The 11830-nt window shown below is 36.7% G+C and overlaps 1 protein-coding gene across 1 annotated transcript; it reads right to left on the reverse strand.

Annotated features, from left to right (window-relative positions):
- Positions 1-3620: 3620 nt before the first annotated feature.
- Positions 3621-4137, reverse strand: LOC121266770. The gene has a single exon (XM_041170582.1). It carries the CDS (start codon positions 4026-4028, stop codon positions 3840-3842), a length of 189 nt encoding a protein of 62 aa, XP_041026516.1. The 5' UTR covers positions 4029-4137; the 3' UTR covers positions 3621-3839.
- Between the last annotated feature and the right edge of the window lie 7693 nt (positions 4138-11830).

Here is an 11830-nt window from a genome sequence, read left to right on the forward strand (position 1 = left end):
TAGTGAGATAGATAAGATGATTTGTTTGAATTGTTTCTTATATTTTATATAAAAATTTGAAAAATTTATAATAATGAAATAAGATGAGATGAAATCGTTTCTGTATTCAAACGGGTCTAATCAGCCTCTACTGTTCATGATCTTTTTCACAAAAAAAAAAAAAAAAAAAAAAAATCCTTTTTATTTCAACTTTGAGCATTTCACGTACGGCAATTTTAACCACGAAAATTTCTACACAAATTGGCAGTACATTTTCCCTTGCATGCCCTCATGATCATCACCAAACTCATGATCGATCTCGTAATGATGCTTGCCATGCGCCCTACCCACCGTGCATACATGCATGCATGGGACTACGCGCCCTTATAACCAATATTAATCCCGGCCCGCCTTTTTGCACGCAAATCCGAACATGTTATGCTAGTGTTGCGACATATATAAAATGTGGCATTGAGACATAAAGTGGAGGAGGGATCGACAAAAACGGTCTCTATTTATAAGTTAGGGCGCTGTTGCGACCAAACATGTTATTGCTTTATTCGGATCGGATGAAGATGTTGCTGTCTAAAAGATATATAGCTAGCAAAAGAGATATATTTACACTTCTCCAAGGCACCAGTACATCATGAATACGAAACGCTCATGCACGAACACATCAAGTTACGGAATCATAAAACTTTTTCTGCAGAAACACGGAAAAGGAAAATACAAATCTTCTGAAAGCTAAAAGAGTACTACTGAAGCAAATAACGTTGGACAATGCATGTATGGAAGTAACATGGATGGATATAATTGATTAATCCTCGTTTGGATTGATTGTTGAGATAAAATGAGATTAATTGAGATGAAAGTTAAAAATTAAATAAAATATTATTTTTTAATATTATTATTTTAAAATTTAAAAAAATTAATTATTTATTATATTTTATATAAAAATTTATAAAAATTATAATAATAAAATGAGATGAAATGAATATTCATTCCAAACGGAGCGTAAAAGTTATGGAGAGTACACAGTAAAATTAAAGACCGATCACCAAAAGGGTTAGAAACTGAAGGGGTGGGACCGGAGGCACGTAACGAGTGGGGCCGCACGAGGGGGCACTAAGGGAAAACAGGGCGGGGCAGGGAGTCGTACCCCATGCATGCATTATGATGTCCATCTCGCTTTCCTCCAAAGGATTCTCGCTGTCGGCTGACAACATACTTTTGTAGGCCCTGCACATCTCTACCCATTCCCATACACATCCCCTTAATTTCTTTCCAAATTCCAACTGTTCATACCATATTTTTCACTGTACGTAAGAATATGTTCATTGTGTCAGAAATACTACCATATAATTTCTTTAATTTTCTACATTGACCTTAGTAAGACATGCATATACCATAAATGTAGTACATGATATATATGAGATTCCAAGTAGCATTGGTTATTTGATTGAGAGATGATTTCATTAATTTCTATTGATGAGAAATGAAGTAGCTATATATATTTGGATGTGGTTTTATTATATATGGCGTACGTGTCATGTTTTGCGGTAAGCTGTTGAGAAATTAAAGCAACGCTAAAAAACTAATTAAGAATAGTCCAAGCAATAGTACGTACGTAGTCATGTCTTTTCGTGTGCAGAAAACAAGCAGCTGGCTAATATCTTGATCCCTTCGTTACCCCTCGATCCATTACCAAGCTGCTTTCCCATTGTAGTCAAAGGTAGGTTGTTCTTCTTTGAAAATGAGACTTAAGAATATATATATATATATATGTATGTGCCCCAGCGATACTGTTTGACCGTCACGCGAAGATGCACATGTATTACTATTTGTCTAATTTGTCTTTGGCAGAATGATTTACAGTTCTTATCGATTCAAATTACATATATACATATATATATATATATATATATATATATATATATATATATATAGTGGTGCAGGTGAAAAGGAGATGTCATGTTTGAAACAGTGCCTTTATTTAATGTTTAATGCATCTTGAATTGTATATGTTGGGCTCTATGAGTTTTACTATGTACATTATATATGTGTGAAGTTAGAAACATACATTAAATAGAAGTTAATTTGAAATGTTTGATCATCTAAAAAAACTATATATATATATATATATATATAATTGTGTTAATTAGACCTGTCTACATCTTTGTGGAAGCAAGAAATATACAGCACTTCTATCATGATGAGATTAAAACTATATATAATATCGCTTATTTATTATCACGTATATATTAACGATGAAAATGACTATTTATTAGAGAATTTTGTGTACGTATACATAAGAAGTATTGTGTGTATATATATATATATATATATGATATTCATATACTTTTTGAAATATTCATGCTCGATCAATATTCATTGTACCTTAATTTAAGAAATATTGTAATTTCCCCAAATATTGAGAGGGTTAGTTCGTAAAAAATTGTATTTTTTTTTAATTACAAGGGCTCGATTGATCTCGAATATTGTGAGGCAAATTCCATCAAATCATAAGGTCGTACGTACGTTGAGAGTGCAAAATTAATGTAGTAGTATGATCGATCATAGTTATTTGAGATTTATTTATTTTTGTAATTAATAATCGAGAATCGATCTATTTTTGCTTTCCTTGGATGAAAGTGACAAACAACGGGCCGGGAATGATTTATTTTCGCAATAATATCCCTCAATTGCAATAATATTATAAGATCATTGATGTAAGGTCAACCATCTTGAGTGATCTGGACCATCGAATTTTGTTGCCTATAAAGAAACATTTAAACAAAAGATGCATGGTGGGGAATTGAGGACACAAAGCTAGGCTATAGCTAGTAGAGAACTAAAAATATAACTTAGAGAGGATGGGCCAAAATAAAATAATTATCAAAATTGATGCCTTGCTCTTGTCTGATGTTCCCTTAGCATAGCAAGGGCCCAAGTGATTAGGTTGTCTGAATTGACAAATAATATATAAATTACATGATTTCGGATGTGTAAATATATATTAGTGTGATAATTACATGATTTTGGTTGTACGTACGTACATGGCTCATGCCTAGTGCCAAGCTGCTAGATTTAATTGGAATAATAGCAGGAAGAAATTAAAATATATGGAAAATGAGAGATGGAAGCTGGGAAGAATTTGAATTAAAATTAAAGATCGAGCTTTTCCACTGTTTTAGAAACTAGTTTGAGCTGCTCTCTTTTGCATTAAGAACACCAGCTAGCATGCATTTCCTTTCTGAATCTAAGCATGCAGAAGGGCTTCTGTAAAATAGATCATTGAGGAGGGGAAAAGAGAATTAATGTTTGTTTTTTGGTTGCAGATTAGCTAGGAATATCTGAGAATTGGTTGGGAAAACCAAGCTGCAGGCTGCAATATCAACCACTGATGATCATTACATATATAAAGATCTGTGCATAATTACAATCTCATTTTCAAAAGCCTAACAGTACTTAAAACAATCAATGACGAAGTTTGGAAACTTTTAAGCCAAGAACTCGCAATATTGAGAGCTTGATATGCAGAAATATTCTTTGTTTTTTGATAAGATCAGAGGATAAAAGCCCTGCAGGAAACAAAACTACAAAACTAGCTAGACCTCGACTCTCGACAGATCTAAAAGCCATTGAGAAGCAAATAATTTCCTGAACATTATTTTAGCTAACTGTCCAAATTAAGAGTGTTTTTTATAAATTTTTTAAGAAAAAAAAAGTGGCTACAGTTTATAACATACCAAATAAAGAACTCTTTAATAATTACATCGATCCTAAGTGAATATAATGATCTATAGATATTTCTAAATCAAATACATAAACAAGCAGCTACCCAGCTTAGCTAGCTCTCATTAATGCTCTCCACGCTCTCGCCAACATACAAGCATTGCTATACAGCGGCGGAGGATGTAGAACTTTGCGCGCTGCTTCTTCACAATATGGCTGCACTTTTGGCCAAACGATCTGCAGGGTTCACAGGCGTGGTGGTTTGTGAAGCTTGTGTTGCTGCTGCTACTGCTGCTCTGATCTTTTGCTGCCATAAATGTTTTCAGCTAGCTAGCCTTCTTTTTGCTACTGTTTTTGCCACAAGTTGTCCACACTTCTATCTACAACTGGAAACAGTAAATATGAAAGGTAGAGAGATCAATGGCATGGGCGCTTGGTTGCTAGCTATTATATATCTATATATATACAAATATCGGAGACTGATTAATTAATTAGGTTATGATTCGGAAACATTGCACCCCAACAGCTGTCAGGCAGCTAGGATAGTGCTGCATATGATACATGGAATGGGCCAATACTCCTGACATCTCACCTGAATGTTGTAAATTCACCCTTGACCCCCTCTCACTTCAAAACTACCATAAATAAATAATCTTTACAATCTTCCACCGTGGGTTCGTCTGTACAAGGAAATTAATGCAGAGAAAAAACCAGATCATGTTGCAGAAACGATCGAGTGAGTACTTCTGATCATGTTGGTGAAAGCTTTTTGCATATATAAAGCGGCAGCTTTGGCGAAGTGATGATTCAAGTACGTACTAGTTGTTTAAGGTTGGGTTTGGTTGGTCATGTTACTTAATCTTTAATTAAACAGGTAATGATGATTTCAATTTTGCACCATTATTCCACACGAGGAAGTCAGAGATCCTGCACGTGGGGCCTGCCATGTGCCTGCGGAGCAATTTCAGTCAAGTGATTCTTCGGATCGTAGTGTAAGCTTGGAGATAAAAACTATATATTTATATTTATATAGGGAAAAATCTGAGAACTATATTTTGGTGATGATGTCAAATAAAAAAGTGCAAGTACAAGGACTTAGGTAGGGTTCTTAATTATATTATTATTGCAATTTATTTCCTACGCTCATGTGGTTGTTGATTGATTTATATCGTTATCATTAAATTAAATGATATCAGCATCATTTTTAATGACCTTATCAAACAAATTAGTTGACATTTTAGGCTTTATCAGAATGCCCACAAAGTTCGGGACACAAATTAAAGTCTGACTATATTTTTTCCTCTTTCTTTTTCCTATTTTCAATTTTGATTAAAATATAAAAGTAGAGTCGCACATTTTAGGAGTGAAAACCGACGCCTTTGGAGAGATTTTTGGGCAAAACTGACGCTGACCGATGAGAAAAAAATGGGAGGAGCAACTGACCGTAACCGGTCAATGGGGAGGAGAAACTAGGGGTGTGCAAAATTTCAAGATTTCCGACTCCGTCCGACATCCGATCGGATTCCGACTCCGTTGGAGTTGGAGTGGTCGGAAAACGGAGTCGGAGGTCGGAATGGCTCCGAATAAGGAGTCGGAGTCGGAGTCAGAGTCGGAGCTCCAAGTAACTCCGACTCCGACTCCGATTCCGATTTAAAAAAAAAAAAATGAAACGACGTCATTCCACTTCATCATACGGGGGGTCCAAAACGCAGGACCCCCCTTCCCTTCCATTTCCTTCTCCCTTCTTCCTTCTTCCTCTTTCTCTCTCAACTCTCAAGTCTCACGTCTTAAGTTTGAAAGGCTGAACCTCCACCTCGCCGCCTTGGTTCCTCTTTGTTGCCGCCGTGAGTCTTTGCTCCTCCGTAGTGTGCGACTTCAATCCGAGCTTTAGCCTACGGTGAGAACCTAATTCTAAGCCCTAAAATTAATCCGATTCATAAATTGCTTAATCCGATTCCGAGCTCGATTCCAATTCTGGGTATTTTGTTGTGATTGAAAAGAATTTTTTTTGTAAATTTTGTAGTAAGAAAATGTGTTTGATAAAGTGTGTAATGTGTTTGTAAGTTGTGTTGTATGCATGCAATGTGTTTGATAAAATGTGTAAGAGATGTTTCTATGAAATTAGACAGTTTCTATGCAATGTATTTAAGGTTTTATGAGCACAAGATATATCCCATAAACTGATTGTGAACTAATAATATACATGCTGCATTTGGATTCACATAATTGGAATTAGAGTTTTCAGTGACCTTAGCAAATTATAACTCCCTTGTACAACTCAATCCTAGAATCAATGTTACATTGCTTCCACATGCAGAATCTGTTGTTTGGATGCACACACTTAATGCCTCCAACACCCTCATATGTCAGGTTTGTACCCATCACCTTCACCTTCTTAATTTGAATCACACAAGCAAGCCCCTAGCTTGAAACTAGAAAAAGAATAGGATGCAATCAACCTCATTGCTTGTAAGGCATGCACAAAACCTCCAATTTTTGAACAAGAAAATGAAGTCACATGTCCAACAAAGATTCGCAATTATTCACAGTTATTATCATGCACAATCATGTTCCTGATTTGAGAAACCCATTAGGGAATCCATTTCAAATGTCTTTACATTTGTAAAACTCTTGTTCTCAGGGAAGCTGTGACTTTCATCCAAATATCAATTCTAACTCTCTTCATTTTTGCTCTATTCTTTTTTTTTTTTTAACTTTCAGTAATTAATGTAAATAACAAATGTTGGAATGGATTCATGATAGAATATATATGATTTTTTTATGCATTTGTTTATTTAGATGAATTTTATGGGATCACAAGTCCATTTTACTTGGAGCGATATTTAGATTAATGTTGAGAAGTTGGAAATGTGTATTAATTATGTTTATGTGTATCAATTTTCAAATTGATTTTGTTACTAATCTAGTTTTGAATACATATATATACTTTCATCTATATCGAGTATTTTTTTTATATCACCATCATGTAGCCTCAAATTTACTATTCTAGAATGAAAGCACCATGTGGAGTGGATGCATGAGCTACTCTAACTGTTTAATTATTCAGTTTCTTGTATGTTCTTTACTTGTCAAAGTTGATCTTATTCAGATGCTGGCTTAAATTAGTTTATTTTTGCGTTGATTTAAAATTTTAAATTAGCCTAGTTTATTTTAAAACTAATTTGTGGCTTCTAATTTATTTTTTCAGCTTCATTGATTGTGATATGAATCCTAGACCTAATGGAGATGATCGTCCACAAGGGGATGTGGCGGATGCCAATGCTACAACTCCTACACCGGTGGGTACTTCCACCCCTAGAGCCACATCTAGGGCAGCTACGTCTAGAGCAGCTACATCTAGAGCAGCTACAACTTGTGCGAGTAGTTGACTCCCACTCCCAGTATATATAGAGGATGAGGATATGTTCAATGAAGAGGAGGAGATGCCCATTGAGCAAGATCAACCACCACGGCCTTCTAAAAAGAGGTCGTGGATATGGGAGCATTTCACCAAAATTCCTGGTGATATTGCGAACTCGGTAGCAAGATGCCATTATTGTGGGCAACTTTGTGGATACCATTCAAAGAAGCAAGGTACCAGTGTGTTAATAGCATATCTAAATGGTTGCCAACAATATAAAATAGCGAAGGGATTGGCGGCCACTGATCAGAGTCATCAGACCAACCTTAGTTACCAAACTTCTATAGCCACTGATGGTACACAAACTAAGAAATTGGTCATCCCTCAATACATTGAGAAAATGTTAAGGGACATGCTTGCAGAGATGATAATTACTTATGAGATGCCATTTACCACAGTCGAGAAAAGAGGCTTTCAAAAGTTTCTAAACTTTGTTGAGTCACGATTTCCCATTCCATCATAGTATACGGTGATGCGAGATTGTATGAAGATGCATGCGAAAGACAAGGCGGAGATAAGGAAGATGTTTATTACCACTAGCCAGAGAGTGTCATTTACGACGGACACATGGACGTCCATACAGAACGTCTGCTATATGTGTATCACAGCACACTACATTGATAGTGAGTGGATTTTGCATAAAAAAATTATTGGCTTTAAAGATATTGTGGATCATAAAGGTGCATCCATTGGGGCGAAGATGGATGATTATTTAAAGGACTGGAAAATTTGAAAAGTGCTGTGTATTACAGTTGACAATGCCAGTGCCAATAACACAGTAATTGATTGGTTTAAACGGAACATGACGGTGAGAGATGATGTCATTCGGGCCCACGAGTTTATTCACATTCGATGTTGTGCTCATATCATCAACCTCATAGTTGTTGAGAGGTTAAAAGAGGTTGATGATTCCATTACCCGAGTGCAGTATTGTACGATATGTGAGGGGTTCTCCTCAAAGGCTTGCCAAGTTTAAGGTAATAGCAGAAGATCTTAAGATTGAATGTTCTAGTATGTTGTGCTTGGACGTTCCGACTCGATAGAACTCTACATTCATGATGTTGGATGTGGCACAAAAGTACCAAAAAGCATTCGAGCGGATGGAGGTCGAGGATGGGGGCCTGAGGTATGCTTTGTTGGAGCCAGCTGGACAGGGGCTTGGTGCGCCGGACGCACATGATTGGACCAGTGTGAGCTACTTCGTTGAATTTTTAATAATTTTTTATGACATAACCATGCGGCTATCTGGATCCAAATATACGACTTTGAACTCATTCTTTAACGAGCTGTTGGAGCTTCACTTCCACTTGAAAAATAGTTGTACTGACTCTGAGGGATTGTTATTTATTATGGCTACGAGGATGAAGACCAAATATGATAAATATTGAGGAAATATTGAGAAGATAAATAGATTGCTATTTGTGGCTGTGATCCTTGACCTCCGATATAAGCTGGCCGTTCTAGAATTTTGGGTAAATTTCGTCCTCGGGGCAGTGAAGGCTGTAAAGTTTGTTAGAGTGCTAAGAAGTGATATTGATGACCTATATAATCACTACAGCAATAATTGTCAGCCTTCATCAGCAGCTGGTACTGGTAGCTCCTCACATTCGAGCCCGATGGGGTCGACAGCTTCCTCAAGTGTTTCTGACCCATCTATAGGAGTTAGAAGCCATCATATTATCCAGTAGTATCATCAACTCATGTCAACAAGGAATATTATGCATTGTACATCTGAGGTTGAAAGATATTTTATGGAAGTTGTCGATGCACTTGATCAGGATGTATTTCAGCTATTAACTTGGTGGAAAGTTGATTCCAGCAAGTATCTAGTCATTTCCCATGTAGCCCGAGATGTGCTAGCCATTCCTGTCACTACGGTTGCCTCAGAGTCGGCATTTAGCACTGGAGGTCGCGTGTTAGATGCTTATCGGAGTTCATTGTCACCGTCAACCGTGGAGGCCCTCGTTTGCACACAGAATTGGATAAGTGAAACGCCCATTGGACTATATATCGTTAGCGTTGATGCCGAGAGTTAAAGGTTTGAATCGTGTAAGTTAATATGCTTTTAAATGATTATTTAATTATTTTTAATGTTTCTAACTTCTACTTTTTATGATTTTATAGATCTAATTGTAAACCCTAACATAATTGTCGATAACTGAGAGTCTGAGATGGACGCCCCTTGAGAGTTGGGATGGAGTTGAGAGAACCCCCGTTCTTGGTAAGAATTAAATTCTACTTTTACTGTTTTCAGTTTTTTTTTATCAATTTTTTTCATTTGTTGACAACTTTCTATCTTCATTTCAGGCATGATCAATGGACCATTGAGATTTGAGTGACATGAGCATTTAATATTTATGTCAATGTTGTTATTACGTTATAAATGGGACTGTTATAACTTATGGTTACATCATATATGTTATGTAGTTTTAAATTATTGTATTTAAGTTTTTTTTTTTTATCGTTTTAGTATTATTATTTTTTTCTATAGGTTTGGACTTGGTTAAATTATTAGTCTTAATGTCTTATATTTATTTTTAGATTAAATTTATTTTTGCATATAATTTATTTAACAAAAGAAAATAACAAGTACTATCATTAATTTTTTTTTGTTTAGTCCAATAGACGGTCGGAGCTTTGACCTCCGATCGAGTCCGACTCTGATTCCATTCGGAGTCGGAGTCGAAGTAAAGAATTCGCTCCGACACCTGTCGGAGTCGGAGCTCGGAAACTGCTACTCCGACTCCGTTGGAGTCGGAGCTCAGCCCTAGGAGAAACACCAGTCGTCTTGATGCCGGCATTTCTCTGGAGGTTCACGGTCAGTTCATCGGGGTGAGCTTCATTTGAAAGAGTAGAGAAAGAATGTGTTGCACAGAGAGAGAGAGAGAGAGAGAGAGAGGATGAGAAGTGAATCGGGGAAGAAGAAGGAAGGAAGAAGAAAATCTAATTTTGAAATGACGTTATTTGGTTTCAAACTAAACGGCGTCATTCTACTTAAATTTTTTTTAATACGTTATGAATAAAACATCATTTTAATTTTGTTTAAAACACAATTACAAGATTAAAACGATGTCATTCCACTTAAACTTAAGTAGAACGACATCGTTTTGAGTACAAAATATATAAAAATATATATAATTTCTTTAATCGGCCGGTACAGCGGTTTGAACCAGATTCGAACCGGCCGATATCGGTTTTCTCTATTTTCTGTCGCACACCTACCGGTTCTCCACAGGTTGCTGCCAGTTCCGTGCTTTAGCAGCCGGTCTGATCAATTTCCGGCTAGTTTTGATAGTTCCTATATAGCCCTAGTACATTTGGCTTTAAAACTTTTGTTTTAATTAAATCAAATATTCATTAAAATAAATCATAAATAAAAATAGAAGAGGATGCGGTGGGGTATCCCATACGAAAAATCAATTATAAGTATTAGAGCTTTTTCACCCGACCCGCAGGGTAACGAGCAGGGCTAGCCGATTTCTTTAGAGTGAAGCGAGCGGAGGGTGGGTGCAGGGCAAGACCCGCTCGTCCCACCTTTACTAATAACTTAAAATTTTATCCTTAAGATGACTATTTTACCCCTAAAAATCCTAACAACATTTATTTTTCTCCCTTCCTACTTCCTGTACCATTCATCCTTTCTCTCCCTCTCCTTCTCTCTGTTCTTCTTCCCCCTTTTTTGCTTTTACCTTCTTCTTATCTCTTTATTTTTCTTCATTATAACATGGACAAACCGTGGTCATTACCATGATCCTAACACAAAAAACTTCTTCACTTGCTCTTTCCTTCTATGTCTTCTTTTTTGTTTTCGTGATTGTGCTAATTATATTCATGGCAAGTATCTATTCTCACAGTTGGATTTTCTATTTGGGTTTCTCTGTAGTTGGAAATCTGATTTATTTTTTATTACTTGCTGGGAGATTTGTTGTATTTGTTAGGTTTCTTTGTTACTTGCAATATAGCCTTTCATGGGGATTTTTGCCTTAAAAGTTTGGTAGTTGCAAAGATTTGTCTCAAATGGTTTACGGACGAAAAATGACAAAAATATATCCAATCGCCTATTTGATATATGTAAGTGGGATGAGATTGATGCGGGGCCGGGGTGTGGTGCGAAAAAGTGCCCCCAACCCAGGCAGGAGCGGGGGGTGAAGAGGGTTGTTGCCTGCCCATATAAGGCAGGTAGCACCACTAATTATTGTGATGACCTGCATAGTGCTCGAAGGGAGGTGACTGCCAAAGATTTTCTTTGATCAAACAAGTGGATCAACTCGATGCAGGCCATTACTGTTAATCATACAAGAAGTGTTTGGGGGTACAGGAGGCCTTGGTGCGTAGTGATCCAAGTTGGTGGTAATTAAACAAGTGTGTTGGGGATATGAAGCTTGATCGAGCGGAACATACGAAGAATTATCTAGCTAAGTCCAAATGGATGCACTCAAGGTGCATGATTTCTAAAATATTTAGGGGGGTCTTCAATGATTTATTCATAATTTGGTACCTTTTTATAGGTTTGGATCGGACAACTTTCTTTTCTTTTGACATGACTTGTAGGTTGTAGTAGGCCAAGAGCCTTTGGGCCAAGTGGCCTATCTTGTGCGTGGGTAGAATATCTGTCTTGCAAGTCCCCAAAACCCCGAATCATATTGCTTGAAAAAGTGTAGGTTGAAAAAAATGCGGGCGTTTGGATAGGGGGTA

Source organism: Juglans microcarpa x Juglans regia, chromosome 5S (genome assembly GCF_004785595.1).
Source record: "Juglans microcarpa x Juglans regia isolate MS1-56 chromosome 5S, Jm3101_v1.0, whole genome shotgun sequence".
Taxonomy (NCBI): Eukaryota; Viridiplantae; Streptophyta; class Magnoliopsida; order Fagales; family Juglandaceae; genus Juglans; species Juglans microcarpa x Juglans regia.